This window comes from Notamacropus eugenii, chromosome 1 (genome assembly GCF_028372415.1).
Source record: "Notamacropus eugenii isolate mMacEug1 chromosome 1, mMacEug1.pri_v2, whole genome shotgun sequence".
Classification (NCBI taxonomy): Eukaryota; Metazoa; Chordata; class Mammalia; order Diprotodontia; family Macropodidae; genus Notamacropus; species Notamacropus eugenii.
This window is the reverse complement of record NC_092872.1, coordinates 759,046,629-759,074,260: the sequence shown is the minus strand read 5'-3', so window position 1 is coordinate 759,074,260 and position 27,632 is coordinate 759,046,629. Positions and strand designations below refer to the sequence as shown.

Here is a 27,632-nt window from a genome sequence, read left to right as displayed (position 1 = left end):
CGCAGGGCGGCTCCGATCCTCGCTCCACCCCAGCTTGGGCCGGACCCTCCCCAGCTGGGCGGGGCGGAGGAGGAGAAAGGGAAGGAGGAAGGGAAGGAAGGAGGAGGGGAAGGAAGGAGTCGCAGTGGGAGCAGCGCGAGCGCCAGGAACCCCCAGATTCGCCAGCCCGTGGCCGTGGCCGTGACCTTGGCCGTGGCCGCCATGCAGCCTGGGCCCTCCGTGCTCGTGGCCAGCCGGTGAGCCCCGCGGGGGGCGGGGCGGGCGGGGGCTAGGTCTCCGGAGCTCTCCCTGCCAGGGCCCCTGGTCAGGATCCCCCCACGTCCACAGGGAAGGGCTCCCGCGGCCGCAGGCCGCAGGCTCTGTCCAGCGTTCTGAGGCCGCCTCAGGGTCCTCACCTGTAAAATGGCCCGGCTGGCCCTGGCCCGTGCTGGACCTGAGGGCAGAGTTCCTGCTGGGTGCTCTCCCAGGCAGCTGAGACCGCCTTTGCTCTCTCCCGCGAATTTCTCTGTGTGGGGGTGGGGAAGTAGGGAGGCCTCCCTGGCCTTTGGGTCGTTGCCATTTACTTCGTTTTCCCTTGGGTCCCAAGAGGAGGAGGGAAAAACAGCTCCCCTTTCTGTAGCATTTTTTATCACTTTCCCTACAACCACCCCCATTTTACAGAGGAGGAGACTGAGGTAGGCCCCAGAGCAAGTCAGGGGAAGAGCTGCAAAGGGGACCTAGGACTCCTGGTGGGAAGCACCAGTCTCCCTGTTGCAGGGGAAGCAAAAGACTGCCCTACCAGCCACCTTTCAGCTCAGGGAACAGTCTTCAGGGTTGGCTCCAATGGGTACATTGGTGGATTTTGACCGTCAAGGTAGGGAGGTTGGGGTGGGCTCAGGATGACCTGGAGAGACACCATCAGAGACAGAGACAAAGAGAGGAATGGGCTGGCCCTGAGCGCTCCCTCAACATGGAGGTTCCCGGAGGAAACTGCCAATCAAGTCAACAAGGCATCAGTGCCTACTGTGTGCCAGGCCCAAAAATGAGGTCCTGCCCTCCAGAGTCTAACATGGAGACAACATGCCAACAGTTCTGTCCCGACAAGACACAGACAGGCCAAAGTGGAGAGAATCAGGACGGGGAAAGCTTCCTCTAGGATTTCAGCTGAAGCAGAAGGAAGGCGAGGATGAGGAAGCAGGGATAAGAAGGGAAGGCCAAGCCAGGTCGTGGGGGACAGCCAGGGAGCGTGCCCAGAGTCAAGAGACATGAGGAACAGCCAAAGGGCTGAGTCACTGGGTCACAGAATCCATGGAGGAGAGGAAATGGCAAGAAGACTGGAAAGGTAGAAGGGGCCCTGAGGGCTTTAAAAGCCAAACAGGATTTTAGATTTGGTCCTGGAGATAATTGGCAGCCTTTCCTGAAGGAGAGGAGGACATGGTCAGAGCGCACTTCAAGAAGGTCATTTTAACAGTTGCGTGGAGGATGAGTGGAGTGGAGCTACCCCAGCTGCAGGCTGGTGATGGTCCATAGAAGAGGCTTGAAGGCCCACACCAGCCAATTACCATTGTCTGTGGAGAGAAGGTGATTGGGAGAGATGTGGTAAAGGTGGAGGGAGAAGAGAAGGAGGTCTAGGACAGAAGAACCCTGAGGGCTACCTGTCCATGACCCGGATGAAGATTCAGCAAAAGGGACTAAGAAGGAGCAGTCACAGAGGTAGGAGAATGTGGAAGAAGGGTAGGGAGAGGAGACAGAGACAGACAGACAGACAGAGAGGGGGGAGAGAGACAGACAGACGGGGGGAGAGAGAGACAGACAGAGAGAGAGACAGACGGGGGAGAGAAAGACAGACAGACAGAGACAAACAGAGAGACTCCTGAAAACCTAGGGAGAAGAGGGTCAAGGAGAGAGTAACCCACAGTGCCCAAGGCTGCAGAGAGGTCAAGGGGCATGAGGAGGGAGAAAGAGCTGTTGGAATTGGCCACTAAGAGATCCCGGTCACTTTGGAGGGAGCAGCTGGGGTGCAATGGGGAGACCAGAAGCCAGACTGTCAGGGGTTGAGAAGAGAGAGAGGACAGGCTCCTAGTGCAGGCAGCCTTTTCAGGTTTGGCTACAAAGGGCAGAAGGGATACAGGATACTAGGTAGGGAGGATGGAGGAGACCTGGGCATATCTGTGGGCAGGAGGGACTGTGCCCACAGAGGGAGAGTCCACAGGTCAGTGAGAAGTGAAGCTGGCAGAGGGGTGAGGTCTTGGAGGATATGGGATGGAAGGGGCCCACTTATGCATGGCAAGGCAAGGCATTGGGAGAAGAGGCATCACCTCTTCATGTGAGACAAGGACCAAGAGGACAATGCAGAAGGTACCTGAGTTATGTGACATGAAGCCGAGGGCAGACTAGAGAGTTCACAGCCAATGAGATAGGAGGCGAGGTTTGAGGCCGGGGAGCTCCATTAGCCCAGTGGTTAGAACATCAGACTGAGAATGAGAAAGACCAGATGGGCCCAGATCCTTCCTTATTGTGTGACCCTGGACAAGGCACTTAACCCCTGCCTCAGTTTCCCCATCTGTAAAATGGAGCTAATAATGGCCCCCTCGGTTGTTGTGCGGATCAGTTTTCCAACCTTAAAGCTCTATATCAATGCCAGCTTTTGTTACTGTTTAGGAAGCTTGGAAGGTCTGCAGTGGTGAGGGCAGAGTGCTTAGAGAGGGGCTAAGATGGCCTGGGGCAGGGAAGGCGGGAGGTGGGGGTGCTTCTCCATTTTCCTCTACCTTCCTTCCCCTTTACCTGTGGGAGCAGAGGCACAGGGGGTGGGGCAAGAATCACTAGGACCCCAATATAAGGAGAGAGAGACAGAGCCAGGCACTGACCCTGCCAAGGAGGGATCTCAGAGCAGAGGGGTCACGTGCAGCTCCCAAAACAGCTAGCAACCTCCTGAGTGCAGCCAAACCAGATTAAGATGGAACTGGGGAATGTTTCTCCAAACGAATGAAAATGCAATGGAGCGTCATGTTATTTAGTTACTTTCTAAGCTGGTACATGCGGGCAGCTAGGTAGCACCGTGGGGCCTGGAGTGCTGGGCCTGGAGTCCAGAAGTTCTGAGTTCAGTCACTTCCTAGCTGTGGGACCCTGGGCAGATCACATGACTCCTATTTGCCTCAGTTCCTCATCTGTCAAATGGGGACACACCAGAACAGGAAGTGGTGAACCACTCCAGCATCTTTACCAAAAACACCTCATGGACAAAGTCCAAGGAGTCACATTGAGCCACACAACTGAACTACAAGGACTCCGTGTGCCCCCACAGGGCTCTGTTTCTCTGAGTTCACCACCTAGTCCTAGAAATAGCTATCAGGATTTTGTGTGTGGGGTTGATGTGGATTGAGTGAACCTCAGGAGCAGTTACTGAGTGACAGCAGTGGGGGCCAGGATGAGATCAAGGGGAGCTAGCAGTATTGCAACTTCCCCACCTTGACTGTTCATTCAGGGAATGAGGGAAAGGTCAGCCAAGGCTGGAGAGAGGGACCAAAGACTGTGTCATTGAGTGGGGAGGGCAGGGAAGCCCAGTCGTAGGAAGAAAGGAGATTTTAGATGGAAGCTAATTTGCTGTCTATGGATCCAGCATGCCAGGGGGCACAGGGGAAGGGTGAGGTAGCTGGAGAGAGGGAGAGTTAAGGGAGCCGAGATGAAGCCTGGGCTTTGATGAATGGCAGCTGGGGATTCAGAATCGCCGGGATGAGGAAGGTATGAGGGGGTAAAAGCGGCTTACTCATTGAGGAACGCGTTCTGGTTGTTCACCACCTTCAGAATGGATCAGGGAATCAGGCCCCTGTGTGGTCACCGCAGTGAGGTGGGGAACTGAGGGGCCTGGAGTGTGATGGAATGGCTCCTCAGGGAGTCAAGGAAGCAGGCAAGCATCCTTCCTGGCCAGGTGGCTGTGGCACCTGTGGGTGCTGGCAGGGCAAGAGACATCTTCCAGGGTCAGAAGGAAACTGGGAATGGGGGAAAGTCTGAAGATCAGCAGGTAAGAGTGCTGGGGAGAGCCCAGTTCCAGATCTGCCTCTGATATTTGCCAGTTCAGTGATCCTGGGCTTCCCCCTGCCTCCAGCGCTCACCTGCACAATCAGGATGATAGAAGCAGTGGCAGCCTTCCTGAGTCCCTGAGGAGGCAGCTGGACCAGGACACAGGGAGAGAGGTCCCCCATGACCTTATCTCCCTTCTATTTGTGGGGCTCCCTGAGGGCAGGGACTGTGTACCCCCAGAACCTGGCCCATACCAAACAGTTAATAAGTGTTTGTTGATTGAGTGACTCAGGGAGGTGTGCCCCTCTCTGGCCTGCTGCTCCCCCCACTCTCTGATCTCCTCACCTTTGTCCTTCTCCATGTAGGCAAATTCAGAATGCTCACACTGGCTTGGACCTCTCCGTCCCCACATACCAGGAATTCCGGGGGAAGATGATGTCTGGCCATATAGAGTACCAGATTGTGGTGGTGACCTGGCTGCCCGCCTTCAAGTCGGCCAAGCACAAAGCAGAGGACATTGTCCAGTTCATGGTGAGTGCAGGTTTTGGAGCTGCTTTGGGCAGGAGTCTGGACCTGGCACACCAGGCAGCCTCCCCTCGGAGACTTTAAGCTGAGGCTGGAGGGTATTTGGAATCTCATTCAGGGGCCTCTTATTCCATGACCCCAGGGGCCCTCTGGGATGCTTCCCAGTCAGTCCTGAGAACCTGCCATTGAAGTTCAGTTGAGAGATGGTGATGAGGGTCCCCATTCATCCACTCATTCAACCATTAAGTGCCTGGTATATGCCAGGCTCTGTGTTGGATGCTGGGGATACAAAGAAAGAACGGAAGCATGCATGGTGCTCTTTCCAACCAGAAGGCCAGAGAGAGAGACAAGCAGACAGACAGTGCTGCCCAGGTCTCTAGGCCCCAGCACTCCATGCCCCTCTAGATGGGGGGCACAAGGGGCACTTTTATTTAGAATTGGTACTTGGTCTGTGGGACCCCCATAGTGGCCTAGGCTGCCGTAGATGATGGCACCAGGACCTCAGCATTCCAGGGGCTCCTGGCCTATGTGTCCTGGGAGAATCCCCTCTGTGGCTGCATGAGCCTCCAAGGTCTCCACATTCCTACCTGTGCCACTGTGCTTGGGGATCCTCATGATTTGGGGTATTTTGTGTCAGGGTTGTGTGGGCCTGGCTGGGGCCATACCAGTAGCTTGTTCTGGGCCTTTTGGGGTTCTGGAGCTACTGAGACACCCACTCAGAGATGCTTAAGAGAGGTTAGATAGTTTTCAGCCCTTCTGCAAAGGCTAGAGACTCATAGGTAAACTCTGTGCACTTTAAATTTTTTTCCCAATTGCATATGAAAACAATTTTTAATATTCATTTTGAGAAATTTTGAGTTCCAAATTCTCTCCCTTCTTTGCCTCCCCTATAATTGAGAAGGTAAGAGGTTTGATGTAGGTTATGCCTGCGTGGTCATGCAAAATATGTTTCCTTATTAGTCATGTTGTGAAAGAAAATACAGGCCAAAAAACCCCAAAAACATGCACCCAAAAAAGTGAAAATAGTCTCCTTAGATCTGCATTCAGACTCCATGGTTCTTTCTCTGGAGGTGGACAGCATTTTCCATCACAAGTCCTTCAGATCATCGCATTGGTGAGAAGAGCTGAGTCTATCAAAGATGGTCATCACACAGTGTGGCTGTTACTGTATACAATGTTCTCCTGGTTCTGCTCACTTCACTCAGCATCGATTCTTGTAAATCTTTCCAGGTTTCTCTGAAATCATCCTGCTTGTCATTTCTTATAGCACAATAATATTCCATTACACTCCTATACCACAAGTTGTTCAGTCATTCCTCAGTTAATGGACATCCTCTCAATTTCCAACCATTAAAAGAACTGCTAATGGAGTATAGAAATCTATTCTGCCCTACAGGAAAATAGAAGGGAGGGGGATAGAGGAAGGGGGGGTGTGACAGAAGGGAGTATAAACTGGAGGAAGGAGTAGATGAGGTGTATGCTGTCCTGGGGTGGGGTCTGGGGAGAGATGAGGAGAAAATTTGGAATTCAAATTCTTGTGGAAGTGAATGTGGAAAACTGAAAAATAAATAAATTACATATTTTTAAAAAAGAACTGCTATCAATATTTTTTTTATAAATGGGTTCTTTTCCCTTTTTTTGTCTCTTTGGGATACAGACCTAGTAGTAGTATTGCTGGATCAAAGGGTACATATACATAGTTTCATAGCCTTTTTGGCATAGTTCCAAATTAATCCCCAGTATGGTTAGAACAGTTCACAACTCCACCAGCTGTGCATTAATGTCTCAATTTTTCACATCCCCTGCAGCATTTAGTATTTTCCTTTTATGTCATACTAGTCCATTTGATAGGTGTGAGGTGGTACCTCAGTATTGTTGTAATTTGCATTTCTCTAAAAAATAGTGATTTAAAGAATTATTTTATGGTTACAGGTAGCTTTGATTATTTTGTCTGAAAACTGCTATTCATATCCTTTGACCATTTATCAGTTGGGGAATGACTTGTATTCTTATAAATTTTGACTCAGCTCTCTCTATATATATTAAATAAGGCCTTTATCAGAGACATTTGCTGTAAAAATTGTTTCCTACTTTTCTGCTTTTTTTCAATCTTTTTTGCAAAAAAAAAAAAAAAAGCACAAACTCAGAAGACAACAAAACACCTAAAACCTCAAAGAAAAATGTGAATTGCTCTCAGGCCCAAAAAGAATTCCTGGAAGAGCTCCAAAAGGATTTTTTAAATGAAATAAGAGAGGTAGAGGAAAAACTGGGAAAAGAAATGAGAATGATGCAAGAAAATCATGAAAAGAAAGCTGACAGCTTGGTAAAGGAGACACAAAAAATAGTGAAGAAAATGACACATTAAAAAACAGGATAGGGCAAACGGTAAAAGAGGCATGAACATTCAATGAAGAGGAGACCTCCTTAAAAAGTAGAATTGGCCAAATGGAAAGAAGATGCAGAAGTTTGCTGAAGAAAATAATTCCTTGAAATTTAAAATTGGGCAACTAGAAGCTAATGACTTCATGAGACTTCAAGAAACAAACAAAATCAGAATAATAGGAAAGGAACAGAAGAAAATGTGAAATAGCACATTGGAAAAACAATTGACCTAGAAAAAAGATCAAGGAGAGAAAATTTAAGAATTATTGGACTACCTGAAAAGTAGATCAAAAACAGCCTACACATCATCTTTCAAGACATTATCAAGAAACCTGTCCTAATTTTCTAGAACCACAGAGTAAAATAGAAATCCAAAGAATCCAACTATTCACCTTCTGAAAGAGATCCCAAACTGAAAACTCCCAAGAATATTATAGCCAAATAAGAAGAAAATATTATAAGCAGTCAGGAAAAAAAAACCCAAACAATTCCAATATTGTGGAGCCATAATACAAGATTTAGCAGCTTCCACATTAAAGGATGGGAGGGCTTGGAATATGATATTTTGAAGGGCAAAAGAACTAGGACTACATCCATGAATCATATAACCAGTAAAACTGAGTGTAATTTTTCAGGGGGGAAAAAGGACTTTCAAGCATTTCTGATTAAAAGACCAGAGCTGAATAGCAAATTTGATTTTCAAATACAAGAATCAAGAGAAGCAAAGAAAAGTAAATAGGAAAGAGGAATTTGATAAGGTTAAAATTGTTTACATTCCTACATAGGAAGATGATTCTTGTAACTCATAAGAACTTTATCATCAGGACAGTTAGAAGGAGTATACATAGACAGAGGGCACAGGTGTGAGTTGAGTATTATGGGATAATATCAAAAATATAATATGAAATTAAGGGAAGAGAAGGAGGAATGCATTGGGAGAAGGGGAGAGGGAGAGGTAAAATAGAGCAAATTTCATGTAAAAGAGGTACAAAAGAACTTTAATTGTGGAAAGAAAGATGGGAAAGATGGAGGGAAGCACATGAACCTTACTCTAATTGGAAGTGGCTCAAAGAGGGAATAACATTCATATTGAAATGGTTATAGAAATCTGTCTTACCTTGTAGGAAAGTAGGAGGGAAAGAGGATAAGAGAAGGGGAAGAGGCTGATAGGGAGAGTGGATGGAAGAGAGAGAGAAAGTAGGATAAGGGAAAATAGGATGGAGGGAAATACATGGTAATCGTAAGTGTGAAAAAAATTTATAGCAAATTTGTCTGATAAATGCCTTGTTTCTTGAATGTATAGGATTGAGCCAAATTTCGTAAAAATATGAACCATTCTTCAGTTGATAAATGGCCAAAGGATATGAACAGGCAGATTTCAGCATAAGTAATCAAAGTTATCTGTAATCATAAAAAATGCTCTAAATCACTATTGATCAGAGAATGCGAATGAAAACAACTCTGAGGTACCACCTCATACCTGTCAGATTGGCTTATATGACAGAAAAGGAAAATGACAAATATTGGAGGGGAAAACTGAGAAACTAATGCATTCTTGGGAGACTTCTGAGACCCAACCATTCTTGGGATCAATTTGGAACTATGCCAAAAGGGCTATAAAACCATGTATACCCTTTGATTCAGCAATGCCTCTACTAGGTCTGTATCCCAACAAGATAAAAAACAAAAAGGAAAGGGACCTAATGCTAATGAAATAGGCCTGCCCATTTAGGGGAGATTTGTAGGAAGGCCCACACCTTTTGCTAATGAGGCACTGGTTCTCAAGGGTTGTGATGCTCTCTGGCTCTGAAAAGTGTATAAATATTCTGAGGTGAGGTTTTACTTTGGAGCTTACGATTACAAGTGCTTGTTTGGCCAAACGAGACTCTGGGAAGCCACTCAGGAGCCCCCTGGCTTTGAAAACCCAGATAACTGTCTCTTGATCTGTCAGACAGTTGGAAGCCCTGTCTGTTGACTGATCTTTATTTCTCTGTATTTTCTCTGAAGTTCAGTGTTCGGACTTTTTCCCTTGAACTAAGTGAAAGATAAATGTGTTTAATTAAAGTGATTGTTGACCCCTCAAAAGTTGCTTTTCTTTTAGAAATGCCGATCTAAGAACCTGTCCAGCAGGCCCTCTTGTGTATGTTGGGATGCTTGCTTTTACATGTGTATAAAAGTATTTACAGCAGCTCTTTTAGTGGTAGCAAAGAATTGAAAATTGAAGAGATGTCCATGAATTGAAGAAGGGTTGAACAAGTTGTGGTATAATTGTGATGGAATACTATTGTACTATGAGAAGGGACAAACAGAAAAATCTGGAAAGACTTACATGAACTGATGCAGAGTGAAATGAGCAGAACCAGGAGAACATTGTACACAGTAACAGCTGTGTCACAGGAGGACATGATAGGATATGAAAGATTTGGCTCTTCTCAGCAATATAATGATTAAAAATGGTTCAAGACAATTCCAAAGGACTCATGATGAAAAATGCTATCCATCTCCAGAGAAAGAATTGGTGGTGTCTGAACACAGATGGAAGCACTCTTTCTAAACTTCCTTTGTTGTTCTTGATTTGGGGTTTTTTTGCAGGGCGAGAGAGGCTGTCTTTCACAACACGACTAATACAGAAACACATTTTGCACGATTGAACATGTATAACCTATGTCAGATTACCTTCTCAATGATTGCAGAGAATGTAGAACTCAGAATTTCAAAAATTCAATATTAAAAACCATTTTGACATGTGACTGACAAAAAAAACAAACTAATGCATTTTCAAAAGGCTATCATATGAAGAAAAATGACCCTTTTCCAGACCCACATTTCCAGTATAGGGTGGGAGGAGGATTTCCTTTATGCCCCTTGAGGGCAGAACCAGTGAGCAGCTTTGAAGAGACCAACAGGCTTAACATCAGGAAGACCTTCTTAAGCAGGAGAGGTGTCTACCAGCTCCCCAGGGCACAGAGTTAGCTGTTTAATAAAGCTTGTTGACTCAGTGATGCTCTGGGGTAGTGAGCTTCCCATCCCTAAGGATCTTCAAGCAGAGACAGGATTACCAATCAGGTTGCGGGTTCTGGGCAAGGCACAGACTGGGCTGGCTGGTGTCTGGTCCCCAAGGCTCTGTACTCTTCAGTAAGGGGTTCTTGGGTCCTCCTGGAACTCTCCTTGGTGCCCACACCAATCAATAAAAGTGGCTCGTGAGGAGGCCTAGGCATTCCCCTTCGCACCCTTGGCACATGGCCAGACACCCCATCCTGGAGCCCCAGGTAGCCCCAGAGGCAATCACTGAACCCATGACTGGGCTCTTCCTTCTCTCTCCTCACTGGCTGACCTACCCCCTTGGGCTGCCTGTGTATCCAACTCAGCACACACCCATCTCATTCCAGGTTTCCAGAAAGTACAGTGAGTTCGAGGAGTTTTACCAGAAGCTGACCAGTCGATATCCACAGGCTGTCCTTCCCCCGCTCCCCAGAAAAGTCTTGTTTGTTGGGGAGTCTGACATACGGGAACGGAGAGCTGCATTCAATGACATCATGCGTCAGATTGCGAAGGATGGGGAACTCGCAACCAGCCCCGAGCTGCTGGCATTCTTAGGTGAGTGACCAAGAGTTCCACTCTCATCCTAACTTCTGGAGAGGCAGACATTGGTGGCTAAGGTGTCTGGGCTGGATCTGGATTGGTTTCTAGAGTGTCAGAGCTGGAAAGACTCCAAGTACAGGAAATGTCTAAGTTGGGAGGGAGCTTAGAAGATGGAATGTCACAATTAAGAGGGACCTTAGAAGAGGAAATATCAGAGCTGGGAGAGAGCTTAGAACACAGAATATAGAATTTCAGTTTGAGAAAGCTCAGAGAACATATAACAGAGAAGCTCAGAGCTGAGAGTGACATTAGAATATAGAACAAGGATTGTCAGGTTTGAAAAAGCCATCAAAATATGGAACAGAGGAAGGTAGAGCAGAAAACAGGGAAAGTCAGAGCTGGGAGGGGCCTTGGAACATGGAATGTCAGAACTGGGAGAGAGCTTAGAACAGGGGAGGTCAGGTTTGGGGAAGCTCTTAGAACAAAGAAAGGGGGATTTCCAGGCTGGGAGGGAACTTATAACAGGGGAGGTCAGGTTGGGGGAAGCTCTTAGAACATAGAACAGGGGATGTCAGATCTGGAAGGGGCCTTGGAGCAGAGAACAGGGAATGGTGGCCCAGAGAGGGGACAGCCATTGCCTGGAGTCATACAGGGAGGCAGAGGGAGGTGTTGAACCCAGTTCTCCTGCTTCCTGGTCCAGGGCCCCTGAAAACGAAGAGGTCAGACTAACGGGTCTGTGAGGTTCTTTCCAACTTGATTCCTGTGAGTCTGAAAGATCAGGTCCCTACCCTCAGGGACCTTGGCATTAGGTAAAAGGATGACCACTAACTTCAGGGTGCCATCCTGGGCTTCCCAAATAATTAGGACCCCAGATTTGGAAAGAGAAGGAACCCTAGAGGCCCCAACATCTACACCAGCCCCAAAATTTTACAGATGGAGAAACTGAGGAAACCCAGAATGGGAAGAGACTTAGCCTGGTTACATAGGAAGAAAGTGGCAGAGTTCAGATTTGAACCCTGGATCTCTGTCTCCCCAGCCTCCCTTCTCTTCCAGCCAGCCCTACCTCCTTACCAGACGGCATCTCCCCTCTGCTGCTTTACCCCTTCTGTTCTCCCCACTTAGAAGACCCTCACCCCTCACCCAATTCCTCCTTCTTTTGGCCCAACTTGGCCCCACATCTGGCAGGAAGCTTTCCTGACCCTGAGACCCTCCCTCCCCTAGGCTGCTGCTGCACCACTGCTGGTGCTGTCTGGGCCTAGAAGAAGACCAGGCTCTTGTGTTTTCTGTAGTCCCTTGATGCCAACCCAGAGCTGGACACAGTGGGGTGAGTTCAGGAAATGAGAATCACTTCCAGGGCGTGGCAAGTGGGTACTACCATAGACAAACAATGAAACTGGACGGGTGACTATTTTCATTCCAGGGTGCCAGGTATCTTGTTCCAAGTTCAGGCCTTTCTAAGTCCTCGGTATTTCCTGCCCACTCCTTCTCATGTTTTCTTCCTCCCATGATCATCATCCCTGGGGGGCATTCCCCTGACTGTGATTGGCTCATTTCTTCCTCAATCTCTCTCCAGATGTCTTGGTTCTCCCCATACTTCCTGGTCTTCACCACATTTTTGTCTGCTGATTGTTTTCAATGCTTCCCTGACTTGAATGCTTCTCAGGCATTCAAGAGGTTTCTGCTTTGGAGCAGTTATACACAAGGCTGCCAAAAACATTTTGGGAAAGAGAACTCTTTTTTAAATTTCTGATCATTCAAGAAGCATTTATTAAACATTTACTATGTGCTAGGTCCTGTGCTAATACAATGAAAAGAAAAAACTGTAGTCCTCAACCTTCTGATGGGGGAAACAACAGAAAGAGGGATGGGGTGGGTGGGAGGAAAGAAACAGAGACAGACAGAAGGAAGAAAGAGGAGAGAGAGAGGAAAGATGGGGGGAGGGAGAGAAAGAAGAGAGAGGGAGGAAGGGAGAGACAGACAGACAGAAGAGAAACAGGTACTAGATGGATGGATAGACTGACAGAGGTAGAGGAGTGGATGGATGAGAAAGACAGATGTAATTGAGCATTTCTCAAGTGCTTCCTGTGTGCTGTATGGGACTTGCAGAGAAAGTTCCTGTCCTCAAACAGCTCCCATTGAAATGGGGGATTGGGGGGGATGGGCACAAGGCAGCTCTCTAGCTGGACCAGGAAAGGCTTCCTGTAGAAGCTGGACTGAGGAAGCCAGGACTGCTGGGATAAAGGAGGGCTCACGTGGGTGTCTGACTGGGTGCCTGCAGATCCACTCTCTGGAAAAATTCCACCCATTTGCCATCCCAGCAGCAGTGAATGAGGGGTCTTGTTTGTCTCAGCACTGCATCATTGAGCTCTGGTGCTTTTAAGGATGTTTGCCAGCTTGATGAGGGTGAGATGCTGCTGCCTCAGGGTTATCTTTATTTAACCCCATTTTATTTATTTCCTATTCCAAATTCTTTCCTTCCCACATGCCCTCCCTCACCTTAGGAAAGATAGATCCTTGGTGCCATGGTCTGCTGTACCTTGGCAATTCCTTTGACAAAAGTGAAGCCAGTGCCCAAGCTTGTACCTTCTGCCCCAAAGATTTGCTCTTGCCTCTCCTTTTGTGTCTCTTGCTACAGGAACCAAGCCCTCTGGGGGAACTGATTTAACTGGGAGGAGTCCCCTGGAGCAGGAGACGAATGAGGCAGATGGGGATGCAGAGGATGGGCTTGACTTCTTCCAGGAGTCAGACAAGATGGTGGGTGGGGTCCCCCTGCCTAGCAGCCTGAGCCGCTCTGAAAAAGAGGACAAAGAGGAGGAGGAGGAAGAGGAGGAGGAGAAGGAGGAGGAGGAGGAGGAGGAGGAGGCTCTGGACCCCCTGGGCATCATGCGGTATGTCTCCACCCTACCAGCTGGCTGGGCATCCAGGGCCTGTGTTCAAGTAATTGCTCTACCATTTTGCTCCAGTTCTTTGCAAAAGAGCTGCTATGTTTTGGGGCCTGTGGCTCCTTTTCTCTTTTCCTTGGCCTCTGGGATACAGACTGAGGTACTGCTAGGTCAGAGGGTCTGCACGGTTTGATAGACCTGTGGACATAGTTCCAAATGGTTCTCCAGAATGGTTGGATCAGTTCTCTACTTCATTAGCAGTTCATTAATGACTCTATTTCTCCACATCCCTTCCAGTCTTTGTCATTTCTAATAAGTGTGAGCTGGTACCTTAGAGTTGTTTTAATTTGCATGTCTCTGTTCAATAGTGATTCAGAGCATTTTTTCACATGAACTATAGATAGCTTTGATTTTTTCTAAAAACTGCCTGTTCATATCCTTTGACCATTTATCAACGCAAGAATAACTTACTTTTATAAATTTGACTCAGTTCTCAATATATTTGAGAAATGAAGCCTTTTTTTCAGAGAAATGGTATAAATTTTTTTTTATATTACTTCATTACCTATGTTACTTTTTAGGAAAATGTAGTCTCTTTAATTATCTCTTTTAATTAGGTCTACTTTTGCTTTTTCCGACATCACGATTGATACCTCTGTCTTTTGTAATAGTATTTTATTTTTTTTCTAATTACATGTAAGAACAAATTTTAACATTTATTTGAAAAGTTTGACTTCAAAATTTTCTCCCACCCGCCCTCTGTTCCTCCCTTCCTAAAACAGTAAGAAATTTGATATAGGTTATATATGTGCAATCTTGTAAAACATTTCCATATTAGTCATGTTGTGAGAAAAGAAACAGATCAAAAGGAAAAAAAAACACGAAAGAAAAGGTTAAACTAGTCTGCTTCGATCTGCATTCAGATTCCATCATCAATTCTTTCTCTGGAGGTGAATAGGACTCATCCTGAGACCTTTGGAATTGTCTTGGATCTTTGTATTGCTGTGTCAATCGAGGTTGATCATCATCCAGTGTTGGTATTATTGTGTAGGATGTTCTGTCTTTTTTACTTCAGCTGAAGCTTATTAGATTGTCCTCCAGTCCTTTATTTTAATTCTGTGTGTGTGACTTTCAGTTTCAAGTGTGTGTCTTGTAAAGAACATATTGTTGGATTCTGGGTTCTAATCCCTTCTACTATCTGCTTTCATTTTATGGGTGAGTTTGTCCCATTCATGTTCACAGTAATGATGACTATGTATTTCTCTCCAACCTATTTTCTTCTGTTTATCTTTTTCATTCTCTGTTTAGTCCTGTCCCTCCTCAACAGTCTGTTTTGCTTCTGACCATTGCCTCGCTTATGCTCACTCTTCCTCCTATGATCCTTTTCCTTCTCCCTGCTCACCACCCCACCCCTTATCCTTATGTTTTATCCCCTTCTCTTTCTATTTGGGCAAGATTGATTTCTATGCTCAACTGAGTGTGTGTGTGTGTGTGTGTGTTTGTTCTTCTGCCTTTGAACCAATTCCAATGAGGGTGAGGTTCAAGCATTGCTTGTCACTCCCCCCCCACACACACACACCCATTTCTCCCTCCACTGTAAAAGATCTTCCTTGGATGCCTCTTTTACCTCTCTACCCTCTCTACCTCTCCCTGCCCCTTCTCCTCGTGCATGCCTCTTTCTTACCTATTCATTTATCTTTGAGATCATCCCACTATAATAGGCTCACATCCATGCTCTCTGTCTGTGTAGACTCCTTCTGACTGCCCTAGTAATAATGCAGCTCTTAGGAGTTACATGTATCATCTTCCCATGTAGGAATGCAAACAGTTTAACCTTTTTGTATCCCTCGTGATTTCTCTTTCCTATTTATCTTCCTATGATTTTCTCACACCTTGTGTTTGAATGCCAAATTTTCTATTGGGCTCTAGTCTTTTCATCAGGAATTCTTGGAAGTCTTCTGTTTTAGCAAATGTCCATTTTTCCCCTGAAGGATTATACTCGGTTTCACTGGATAGGTTATTTTTGGTTTCAATCCTAGCTCTTTCACCTTCTGGAATATTACATGCCAAGCCCTCTGCTCCTTTAATGTGGAGGTTGCTAAATCTTGTATAGTCCTGATCATGACTCCAAAATACTTGAATTATTTCTTTTTGGTTGCTTGAAATATTTTTTCCTGGACCTGAGAGCTCTAGATTTGGCTATAACATTCCTGGGAGGTTTTATTTTGGGATCTCTTTTAGGTGGTGCTCTATGGATTCTTTCCATTTCTGTTTTACCCTCCAATCTAAGATATTGGGTATTTTTCCTCCCAAATTTCTTGAAATAGGATATCTAGGCTCATTTTTTGATCATGGCTTTCAGATAGTCCAATAATTCTTAAATTATTTCTGCTCAATCTGTTTTCCAGCTCAGTTGTTTTTCCAATGAGATATTTCACATTTTCATGTATTTTTTTATTCATTTGATTTTGTTTGGTTGTTTCTTGATGTTTTATGGAGTCATTAGCTTCCACTTGCCCCTTTCTAATTTTTAAGGAATTAATGTCTTCAGTGAGCTTTCCATTTTGCCCGTGAGGGTAACCTTTTCATTTTTTCTACAAGGACAGCATGAGATGTTTGTCAGATTACTTTGCTGAAATCTCTGTTGTCCATCTGGGTAGCATTCCCTTGACCTTCCCTTGTAGCAGCTCCATCACCAGAGCAAACACTCTCTGGGTCCTTCCTGGGTCTGGAAGACACCAGGCTGGCCCCAGGGGATCCCCACATTTTTTGCCTTTTTCTTGAAATGTCCTAGAATCTCCCCAAGAACCACAGCCATGCTACTTGGTCTTTTTTTCTGACTGTTCTCCTCCCTTTGTTGATGGTCAGCATGGTCCTTGCCTTTCTCCAGGCTGTTGGTCCCTCCCCCATTTTTCACAGTCATTCAGATGTGACTGGTAGGGCTCAGCAGTCACATCTGCTGGTTCTTTCAGGACCCCTGGATGTCTTTCCTCTGTGTCCAGTGACTGGGATTCACCCAGGGCAGTCAGGTATCCCCTTCTTCTATCCTTGCTTTCTTGGGGATCACTTCCCTGTCTCCTGATTTGGGCCATTGTAGCCAGAAAATACAAACAGACTCACACCTGAGGCCACTCTGCCCTCTTTCCCTGTTGTCCACTTTCCATCCTCCCACCTGCCCTTGTAACCATCCTCTCTTTTCTGTGGCCTTCTCTTCCCACCTGCCCCCACCACCACCACCACAAGGCAGCTTTCCCAAAGCCTCTTTTGCCCTGGGTTCAGCCTTCACCTTTGTCCTGTGCCTCTTGTGAACTAGAAATCCCTAATACTGGTTTCTAGGAACATATAGTAATCCTGGGCTCCGGTCTGCTGCTGGGTCTCTGGGCTTCCCCTTTCTGGACCTTCTCTTCCCTCTGGATGGTAGCTGGTTGTCGAGGTCCCCCAGCCTTCCTCAGGCCTTCCCTTGGTTGCTAAAGCTGATGGCCATCCCTCTATTGTAGCCATTTCCTGAGTAGTCGAGATCAGGCGGGGACAGCAGAGGGCTAAAGTGGAGCACTAATCTTGTTAGCAGCTGGCATCTGCCCACCAAGGCGGCCCGGGCCCAGTGTTCCCACTCTGGCCTTGTTTTGGTACAGATAAGATAGAGCCTTAATTCCATCTCTTGTTCCTGGTAACCCAAACCAACAAAATACAGAGACTTGGTTTTCCCAAAGCCAGCCTTGAGCTGCTCCTTTTTTGGGTAGGAAAATACTGTATGGGTGCACAGAATGTTCCCTTGGATTTCCTCTTCATTCCAGGAGGAGGTTCGAGAATTTGGCTGGCCAAGAAGCAACCAGCCTGGGTGGGGCTGGACTCTCTTTGGTGGGGCCAGCCTCCCTGAGCTCCCGGGGCTGCCCCTTTGATTCAGTAGAGTCAGGTCACAACCTTCCTTTGCATTTCCAAGCATAGATTAAGTGACTACTGTATACAAGGCTCTGCTGCCTATAAGCACACCAAGTAAGTGGATATTCACACCTGGTGTCTTAGCAAGAGGCTAGAGTTGGACTTGGGCATCCTGAGCTCCAGGGTGCCCAGTTCGAGGGGCCCTCAGAGACCTCTGAATCTATCTTTCCCCCATTTTGTGAGGGCGAAAACGGAGACCTTGGGAGAAGGGATTTGCCCAGGGTGACACAGGTTGGAGCCAGAGCCAGAATCATAGAGTGTCCTTGGCAAGGGGCCGTGCAAGCTTTGAGGGAAGAACCCAGCCCCACTCCAGGCAGCTCACTGACCCCTGGACAGCGCTAGCTATGGGGAAGCTTGCCCTGCCCTTCAACCTCAGAGGGCTTCTTGGTGGCTTCCCCTCCATGACCCCCAGAGCTGATCTTCAGGTGTTCAAAGGGCTCTTACATCTGAGCTAAACATCCACAGGTCACAGAGCTGCTCCTTTGCCATCTTAGCTGCCTCTTTGCGAGACTCCCAAGAACTGAGCCCGGAAGGATAGGGGAGGCCCATGGCTAAGGGCAGCTCAGTGGGACTGGCCCCCCTCAGCCTTCCTCAGCCTCAGTTTCCTCCTGTCTAAAATGAGGCAGTGGATGGGAGGGTGTCTGAGGTCCCTCCCAGCTCTGTCCTTCATTCTAGGAGCATGGAACCTGCAGGCATTGGAGGGTAGTAACTATGCTGGCCTTCCATTTCTCTGATCCATAGAGGGCCTCCCATGGTGAAGGAGGCAGGGCCAGGATTCCCAACCCCTAAGTCACTCTCCTGTGCATCGCTTTATCTGTTCTCCATGTTTTGCACATGCCTTCCTGCCCTCTCTCTCATTGGGTCCCTGAGGGAAGGTAAGGGAGGGATTGTGTTCCCTTGACAGAAGGGTAAACTGAGAGCCAGAGCAGAGAAGTCCCTTGCTGAGGGTCCCCCAGCTGGCCATGATGCCAGCCTCCTGACTCTGCCAGGGCAGGCTCCTCCCCTGACCCTCAGCTGGTGAACAGCCACTCTTCCTCCCAGTCAAGAGTCCAGGCTCCTCTGAGGTGTTGGGGGAGTCATTTTCTACAGGGTTCGTGGGCTGAGGCACCAACTGCCCCCATCGCACCTGCTGTCAGTGCTGTCCGAAGATACTTGGCCAGAGGGCAGAGGAGAGAGACCCGGGTTTAGAGTTGGGGTCTCATTCCAAATCAGATTCTTCCCCTTGCTACCTGGGTGACCCTGGGTCAGTCTCTTCCCCTCTTTAGGCCTCAGTTTTGATGTGCAGAATGACTTGGAGTTGGGGGGAGGCTATGGGATGGATCCCTAAGGTGTCTCTGTGTTCAGAAACCCTCCTGCTGCTGAAGATGCTGAGTTCAGCCTCCTCCATTTTATCCCTCCCATTAATCTGTCCCCAGAGGCCCCCCTGGTGGGCTGTGGCTGCGCCTGAGACCCTAGCTGTCCATCCCCATTGTGGCCAGAGTGGGGAGCCCAAGAGCTGCTGCTGCTATGTCAGAAGTAGCTAGTCCATCCATCACCTGGGTGGTACACTGTGCCAGAAGGGCAGTCCTGCCTGGTCTGCATGGGTCCCTGGCCTAATGGCTCAGCTCCTGCCCACTTTGGCTAACAGCAGTCAGTGCTGGCCCTTGCCTGCAGTCCTTGCTCCCTCCCTCCCCTGGGCAGCTTTGGCCAGCAGACTTGGCATTGAAGCTGTTGAATCCAACCCTCATTTTACAGGTGAGGAAACTGAGACCTAGAGCAGTTAAGTGATTGGGCCAGGGTCAGCCAGCCTGACTGTCCATCCTGTCTGGCAGCTTCTCCACTGAAACTACAGGGTCTCCATAGAAAGATTTCTTTAGCGCCAGATCTGGTGACTTTTTCTCAGTCTTGAGCCTTTTTGTTTCATCCCTTGGTACCTTTGATATGGCTCACCTCTCCTCAGCCACCTCCTGGAGACTCCTCCCTTGATTTTTCTGCTGTGGGCTCACCTTCCTCTCTGCCTTCTCCTTTGGCATCTTCCATGCTGCCCCCCAGTGATGGGGGCTGCCCAGGTTCTGTCCTGAACCCCCTTCCCATTTCTCTTCATTTCACCTAAAGATATCTCAAGCTCCCATGGGTTCAGATACCTTCCACTCATATGACTCCAGCCCTTACCTCTCTTCAGAGCTCCAGTCCCATATTGCCCGCTAGCCTCTGGCTATTCTCCCAGACGTCCCAGAGACTTCTCAAACCCAGCATGCCCAGAATGGACTCATGGGCTTCCCCCTGCAAGCTGCCCTCCTCCAGACTTCCCCACATGTCACTGTCCCCTCACCTCCATAACCACAGGAGTGCCAAGGCTAGTGGGCACCAGCACCAGAGGCTCTGTCCTTTTCTGTGTTCCTTCCTGTAGCTCAGGCCGGGTCACCTATCACCTGGATCATTGGGATAGCCTTTTCTAGGCTCGCCCCTCCTTCCATGTAGTTCCTGTAGCTGCCCCCACCATTTCTTTAAGGCACGGCTCTGAGCCGACCCCTCCCCCACAGAAACTCCTTCAGCGACTAGGATAATGTAGAAACAGAGGGCCTTGATGTGGCACTTCGGGTCCTCTGAAGGCAAGGGCTGACCCTCCTTTCCCATGATCCCTCCTTGGACTCACAGTCCAGCCAGACGAAAGTGGGAACTGCCTTTGCCTAGGCACAAGGCACTCTTGGGCATGCTCTCTCTGTCTCTTTGTCTCTCTGTCTCTGTCTCCCTCTCACTCTCTGTCTCTCAGTCTCCATCTCTCTCCTCCTGTCTCTCTGTCTCTGTCCTCTGTCTTTTTGTCTCTCTCTCTGTCTCTTTGTTGCCATCTCTCTGTCTGTCTCTGTCTCCATCTCTGTCCCTGTCTCTCTCCCTCCTTCCCATTACTAGAGGTCACCAAGCAGAGGCCAGATGACCATTTATCTGTGAAGGATTCTGGATCAGCACAGGTTAGTCTCAGTGCCTTCTTGTCCAGCTCAGAGATTCTGGAATTCTGTGACCTTGTATCAAACCCAATTAGCCTTTTAATTTAATTGACAAAAGTCAGTTCTCTGTCCCTGCCCTTCCTGCTTGTATCTAAGATGCAGTCAGCCCCGAGCCCCAGCCATCTCTTGCCCATCCCCCTTGGCACCCTGGGTCGTTGGTATCCTCTGAGCTCAGACTTTCTCCTGGATTCTCAGAACATTCTCCTGGATGTTCTGACCTTTGGGGATTTTAATAAAGTGCCCAGCCTGCTTGCCCTTGTCCTTGGCAGCTCGGAGGAGCAGGTCCCTTTTTCCGCAGCCACTGATAAAAGAGTGAGCGGTGCAGATCCCTGGGGCACACCACTGCAGACCTGGGCTAGGGCCAGTATTGCAGCAGGTTCTGCCCCTGACGACCTCCCCATGTCCTCCCTTCTCCTAGGCTTGATCTTGGTCAAGGGTCCTCTCCTCTTCCCTCTGTCAAGATTCCCTCCCCAGGAGACAGGAGAGGGGGCTCAGAACTCTTAACTCCATAACTCTAACTCAAAACTCCAAGGCCCATCCCTGAGTCCCTAGCCAAGTCATAAGAGAATGCCCACAGTCCGTAGGCTCCCTCTCTCTTGTCTGCTGAAATTCAGACTTTAGTGGTACTGAGTGGAAAATGTGGAGGGCTGATTCATCTCCAGGTATTGCTGGGCCCTCCAAGGCCCTGGGTCATGCCCAGCCTGAGTCTGAACCTTGCCCTAGGGAAAGGGGTTCAATCCCAGGGACATTAGTGGGGGATACTCACATGTCTTCCAGGCTTAGGTAGGTCGGTGGGATGGCCAGAACCCAGACTAGGTGAAAGAACAGCAAGATGGAGAGGAGGGCTCAGGAGCCTTGGGTTCGAATCCTGCATCAGATTCCATTAACGCTGTGCCCATGGACCATATCACTTCCCTCTTTGGGCCTCAGTTTCCTCCTCTGTAAAGTGGAGGTGGAGGTGGAGGTGTGAGGGAATCTGTAAGGTCCTTTGAGGATCTGGGAGGGACCCCAGAGATAATCTCATCCGATCACCTGGTGTGCTTTCCTGATCTCAAGGAGGAGACCTTAGATGGGGCACCCCACTGAAGACCTCCTTCTGGGGTGCCATCCAGACCCTGAAGGCTGCTCCCCTCTGCCTCCCCAGATCCAAGAAGCCCAGGAAACCTCCTGTCTCCGTCCAGGCCAGACCCAAGGAAAGCCCTCCGGTCTTGGGGAAAGAAAGCCGGCCCAAGCTGACCATCTTTGATGATGAGGCGGATGGAGAAGATGAGCTCTTTAGCCCCCAGCCAGCACGCTCTGCTCCTTGGGGCCCTGGCCATGACAGTGAGTGAAGCACCCTGGGTATGCTGGGTCTTTGGGCTGGGTCTGGAAGGAGGGTTGGGAGTTTGGACCTGGAGTCAGGAAGACCCAAGTTCAAATCCTGCCCCAGACACTTAGTGTCCCTGGGACCCTGGGACCCTGTTACCCTCTGTCTACCTCAGTTTCCTTTTCTGTAAAATGGGAAAGATCATAATAGCACCTACTTCCCAGTATGTGATGATCAGTGATAGAATCTCTGCCGTATGCTGTCTGGGAAGGAGCCTGGATCAGTTCGAACACTGCCTCCTCCTGGAAGCCTGCCCTGATCTCTGAGCCCTACAGAGCCCTAGGCTCACACCTTCTTGGCACTCTCATCCTTGCGAATTCAAGTTGTCTGCATTTGTGTCTTATTGGCTCTGAGCTCCAAGAGGACAGAACCTGCTCCCCCGCCACCCCATGTGCCTGGACAAGGGAGAGGTTTGGGCTGAGGGCCAGCCTCTGGCCTCATTGTGATTCCAGACAAGGTCAGAAGCCACGGGTTTTGATGGGGTCCGTGAGTCCTTGAGCCCCCCTGGCTCTGACCTTCCTCAGACCCTCCCGTACTCAGGTGGAGCTGGGGTCCTTTGTGTACCTCCCTTGCCTGGCTCCAGCCTCCTTCCCTTCCCACCCTGGGCTGGCTCCAGACACCCTGGCCTCGATGCCTGGCTCAGACAGGGCCACTCCCTTCTCCCCTGCCCCAGCCTCAGCCCACCAGCCAGGAAGCAGGCTTCCCTGTGACCCAGATGACCAGCACATCTGACCCCTGCATTACTGGGGCAGGGCCTGGGATTCCTATCAGCTTCGTCCATCAGGCAGTGAGCATTTATTAAGCGCCTCTGGTGCTGAATTGGAGCTCAGGTTTTCCTGACTCCAGGCCCCACACTCTGCAGTATGACTTGGAGCCAGGGTTAAGGTGGGGGTAGATAAGGCCAGTGGAGTCCCCCAGGGAGCCTCAGACCCTCTCTCTGCATGGGCCAAGATGGATGTGTTTGTTTCCAATTGAGCCCGGATCCCCAACTCATCCTTGTGTGGTCATGCTCAGATTCATCAGATATTTGGGTCACTAGCACCCCCGCCAAAATAAAAGCCCTCCCTTATAACAAGTGCTTGAAGTCATACAAAATAAATCCTTTCTTTGACAAGAGCTAGCAGGAGACTTGCCTGAGCAGTCTAGGCCAAAGCAGGGCCTCCCCCCAGGCCAGGATGACTCATCCTCAACCTCTGTCCTTTGCCTCTCAGAGCCCCAGGCCAGGGTCCCTATGTCCTACCAGCAGTGAGCTCGTTGCATGGCATACAGTAGGTGCTTAATAAATGTTGATTGATTGCCTCTCCTTCCAGGCCTCAGGTTGTTCGATGACCCTGACCTAGGAGGAAAGGTTTCCCTGGGAGATTCCTTACTTTTGCCAAGTGCCTGTGAGCGCCGCCAGAAGCTCAGTGATGACCTGTTTGGGTATGTGCTTCAGGGGGTATCCACAGCTGGAAGGGACACCCATGCCCCTCATTTGACAGATGGGACCCAGGCCCCAAGGAAAGAGACTTTTCCACCAGGGAGAAGGTGCTGGGCAGGATTTACACCCAGGTCCTCTGACTTCTGCTCCAGGACTCCTCCCTCTGTCCCAGTACCCAAAGGCTTTGCTGAGACCCCCAAAGGACCTGTCCCATAAGGCTCAGCTTTGACCTCCACCAGGGCTACCCTTATTCAGGGATCCCCAGGAGTATCATGGGACATTGTGGGCTCTCTGGTACCTGCAGCTGCCCCACAGGGTGGCCCTAAGCAGGCCTGGAGCCCCTTCCCCCTGGCTGGGCCCACCGGGATGTATCATGGTTCAAGGCAGCCTGGATGGAGCCCAGTGTAGAGTCCCTACCCTAGTGTGGGCTGCCTCCCTCTCCTCCCTCTATAAAATTTGGTGGGGGGAAGGGGGAATATTAAACGGGAGAGCTCACCAGCTCTCTTTCCTCTGCTACTCAGAGTTGAAGAGGACTTGGAGAAGATCTTGAGCTTGGGGTCGGAGCAGGCCCAAGCCCTACCCAAAGCCAAGCCTCGGGTGCCCACCAAACCCGCAATCCCCAAGAAGCCCGTGATCCCACCCCCAAAGGCTAGTGTCCCAGAGGCAAGAGCAGTCCCACGGGAGGACCAGCAGGTACAGGTCCAATCTCTGAACGAGCTGGACATCCTGAAATATATCCAGGACCAGAATTCAGCCCACAGTACTGCCCCCAGTCTCTTCTGAATGAGCTCTGGCCCCTTGGCTGGTGCCCACTGCCCCAGGAGTCAGCCCTGGGACCTGGGTCTGGCAGTGCTGTGCTGACCTTGACCCCAGGATGGCAGGTAGGATGGCAAGCTTGGAGGAGCATGTCCTGCTTGCCAGGACCCTGGGGCTATGGGGAATGGACGGAGGGGTACAAAACGTTTGGGCAGAGGGGAAGAATGGCTCCATCCAATGGGATGAAAGTCAGAAGGGCCAGGCCAGACTGTGCCATGGAGGACAGAGGCAAAGACCCAGGAGCCAGGACAAGTGGGCGTTACAGCACCATGTTGTCTGATGGCCAGCTGAAAACAAGCCACTGGGTGTGACAACCTGACCAGCAGGCTCAGGCCCTCAGCTTGAAGCAGAGCAGTTGTCAGTCTCCCGAGACAATGGCCCCCAAAGGGCCTTGCTCATTAACTCAGTGACCTTGGGCAGGTCACTAACTCTCCCGTGCCTCAGTCTCCTCATCTACAAATTGAGAAGAATCGCTGGCCTTAGCAGCTTCCTCTGGTTTTGGTCAAGTGCCTTGGAGGGCTCTCTGTCTGTCTTCTAAAGGGGGGACATCATGTGTCTTCCATGTTCCTGTCTCACAGCGGGTGCTCAAATAAACCGAGATTGAAATGAGGCTGCCCAGGTACCCCCCAGGGCCTTTCTAAGGGGTGAGGGCAGGAGGGAATGGCTAGTCTCATTTTTAGGAGGGGTTGTGGGTGGCCATTTTTCCTGGGGGTTGGGGCTGAAGGCTAAGGGGAACCAAACTCCAAAGGAGAAAAGCCTTCCCAGGACACCTGGGCGTGTGTCTCCTGGAGAAGGGACATCTGGGGTGTGTGAAGGCTGTGTGTGTGACAAGACGGCCCTGGGGGGTGGAGGTGGGAGGAGGAGGGTAGGTAGGGGTACTAAGAGTCAGATTTAGGCTGGGCCAGACACTCCCTCTGGAGCTGGGCAATGAGTCTGGAGTCTCTGCCAGCTCTGAGATTCAGAGCAGCTTCCAATCCCTCGGTGAGACACCAGAGACGTAATTGCCACGTTTGGGACCAGACCGTTCTGACTCCATGATCCAAGTTAACCTGGTCTGGATGGCACTGAGCAGGTCCTGCTGGGGCTCAGGGCCAGGGAGTCCGGGCCCATGGGATATGACTGTCAGTATGATCCTCGCAAGCTCTCTGGCGATGGGAGCGTCATTAAGCATCACAATCCTTCCCTCGACTACAAGGAGAAGGCTCTAGGAACTCTAGGGGGGGGGATGCCCCAAAACATGCCCAGGCCCCAGGATCATCAAGGGCAGCCTGTGCCCAAGCCTTGAGAGCCTCTGGCTGTCCCTGCCTGGCTCCTGAGTAGGATGGTCACTGGCAGGAGCCACCTTCCCCAACTTGTTGGGACAGTGCGTCTGCCTCTCCTCCCCCCTTCCTGATGCCAGCTGCCATGGCTACTGGCACCATGGCTGACCTGAGCCATTAAGGGCAAGGTCTCTGGCCAGAGTGCTGGCCACTCACATCTCTAAGCCTCAGTTTTCTCTTCTGAAAAATGGGATCATGTTGGTACCACCTTACTCACTGAGTGGTTGTGAGGACACCCCTTACTATGTTCTAGAAATGGGACCTGTGACCATAGTCCCTCACAGGGCAAGACTGAATCCCTCAATGGGGTCACAGCCTCCCTCCACCATCCTGAAAACAGTGAGGGCTCAGCTTCTGAGAAGAACTTGAAAGTTCTGAGCATCTGTGCCAAGATTCCCAAGTGGCAGAACTAGTCAGAAAATGTTCCCATTCCCAGCAGGTGCATTTCCCAGCCAGACTTTGAGGTTCCCAAGGACAGACCCTTCTCTGCCCCCCTCAGTCCTCAGGGTCTGCTACACAGGGCTGGCACATGGGGGCCTGAGCAGCTGGTTGAGTAAGAAGCTTCTCTGAGAAGGGCTCGGGTGAGTGGCACATAGATGCAGGTTCAAAAGACCCTTTACCCACAGGGAGCTCATGCTTAGTCATCAGGGGAGGGTGACAAGGGAGTGATCAGAAGGATCTCCTTACAGGTTGTATGACTTTGGAGGTGGGCCTTCCCCTCTCAGGGCCTCATTTTCCCTCTGTTAAACAGGTTCTGTGCAGGGATGAGATGGTCTTGAAGGCCCCTCCCAGCTCTGACATTCCACATTGCTTTGGCTAGGATACAGAGCAGAGCAAGGTAATAGGCATGGAGGGAGATTTGGGGTGTGGAGCCCCATGTACTAAATTAGCTCAGAGCCCCCCAGCGTCAGGCCAATGGAGAAGCAACATGCCATGTCCAGGTGCTATGGACTGACCACTCTGAGATGAAGGGAGACCAGTCCTGGGCTGTGAGCAGAGAACGGGACTTAAGCCAAAGGACCTGGGTTCTAATTCATGTCTTACTTCTGTCACATCCCAGCTCTGTTACCTATTAGCCAGCTGTGAATGACCTTGGACAAGTCTTCTCCCTCTCTGGACCTCATCTGTGAAGTGGGTGTGGACTAAACATGTTAGGACATTCCCTCCAGCGACTGTGATAGCCTTCCCAGGTTGGCCCTTTGGTACCTAACACTGTGTCATAGTGTCTGAGGACGTCATGGGAAATATAGACAGCCCGGGCTCATGTCTCTGAGGCAAGTGCAGACACAACAGTGCGTGGGGCTGGACTAGCCCAAGACCCTGCTGGCCTGAGGTGGAGTTGCCCTTCAAGGTTCCCACAGACCCCACGAGGGGCCCCTGAGAGGATGGAATTGAGGGCACATCCAGGCAGATTGAAAGCCACTGGATCTGGGATGGATCAAACGCAGGTCAGAGATCCAGCATTCACATCCAGACTCTGACACTATGATTGGGTAACGTTGGGCCACTCTGAACATCGGTTCCTTCATTTGTAAAATGGGCATCATTCTTGCACTTACTCCCCCTGTCCCAGGCCACTATTAGGAGGGAGGATTGTCCTTGGTGCTATTATTAAAATTCCGCACTTGGCTTTTCTTTTGGGGGAGGTGGCTAAGAACAGAGGAGGTCTCTACATTCATGGAATACCTAGGACCCCACATCCCACTTCCTGGAGCTGAGGAGGGCCCAGCTGCAGTGGATCAGCCTTCTCCAGACTTCCTTTTCTACCTAAAAATACAATGGGAAAGTCCCCCCATCATCCTGGGTTATTTCAGAGACTTGTTTTCCAAAACAATGATGTCAGGCAGGCTGGGGCAGGGAGGGGAACCAGGAAGCAGGAGATGTGGGTTTGGGTCATGCCTGAAGCTCATTGGAAGGCCTTGGAGAGAGATAGCCCTTCTCCTGGGTCCTCAGTTTTCTCATCTGTTAAAGGGGGGTGATGATAACATTTCCACTGGCCTCTGGGCAAGTTGGAAGAACAATTGACTGGTCAATGAGACAAAAGCACAGAGGAAAGATAGCCTGGGTTCTCCCAAGTGTCAGTGTAAGCAGGAGGGATAAGAGAGTCCAGGAAAGGGGTCTTGGGAGCAACAGCCGGAGCTGGAGCCCAGCACTGGCTCCAATGGCCAGGGAGATGTGGGAGGCTTGCAGGGGAGAAGGGAAGCCTTTGTGAACCTGAGGCTTTCCCAGCAGAGCCCTAGCTCAGTTTCCTTGGACTTCTTGACTTCATTTTAACTCCAATCCACAAAGGAAGGCTTAGTAGGTGCTTTATTTGTAATTCATGCACTCGGAGCCCCGAAAGGCCTGTGATTTGTCCCCAGGGCTTGGGAAGGAGGGAGAGAAGAATGTTTGATTTAAATAAACGAATCTACGTCCAGA

At 49.7% G+C, this 27,632-nt stretch overlaps 1 protein-coding gene across 4 annotated transcripts; it reads left to right on the top strand.

The window, feature by feature from the left end:
• Positions 1-80: 80 nt before the first annotated feature.
• HS1BP3 (HCLS1 binding protein 3) lies at positions 81-27,632 on the top strand. Of its 4 annotated transcripts, XM_072648754.1 has the most exons (9): positions 81-236; positions 4,365-4,530; positions 10,296-10,503; positions 13,124-13,376; positions 21,438-21,616; positions 22,970-23,081; positions 23,601-23,772; positions 25,966-26,052; positions 26,275-27,632. In XM_072648754.1, the coding sequence occupies exons 1-8, from the start codon at positions 202-204 to the stop codon at positions 26,032-26,034; spliced, it is 1,194 nt and encodes a 397-aa protein (XP_072504855.1). In that variant the 5' UTR covers positions 81-201; the 3' UTR covers positions 26,035-26,052; positions 26,275-27,632. The 4 variants fall into 4 exon arrangements, with proteins under 4 accessions (XP_072504855.1, XP_072504925.1, XP_072504779.1 ...); XM_072648824.1 differs by lacking the exon at positions 25,966-26,052; XM_072648678.1 differs by having other exon boundaries at positions 25,966-27,632.

Coding starts and splice junctions, on each gene's coding strand:
- HS1BP3 (XM_072648598.1), top strand. CDS start 202: ATGCAGCCTGGGCCCTCCGTGCTCGTGGCCAGCCG. Junction 10,504..13,123: donor CGAGCTGCTGGCATTCTTAG/GTGAGTGACCAA, acceptor CTCTTGCTACAG/GAACCAAGCCCTCTGGGGGA. Junction 13,377..21,437: donor GACCCCCTGGGCATCATGCG/GTATGTCTCCAC, acceptor CTGCCTCCCCAG/ATCCAAGAAGCCCAGGAAAC.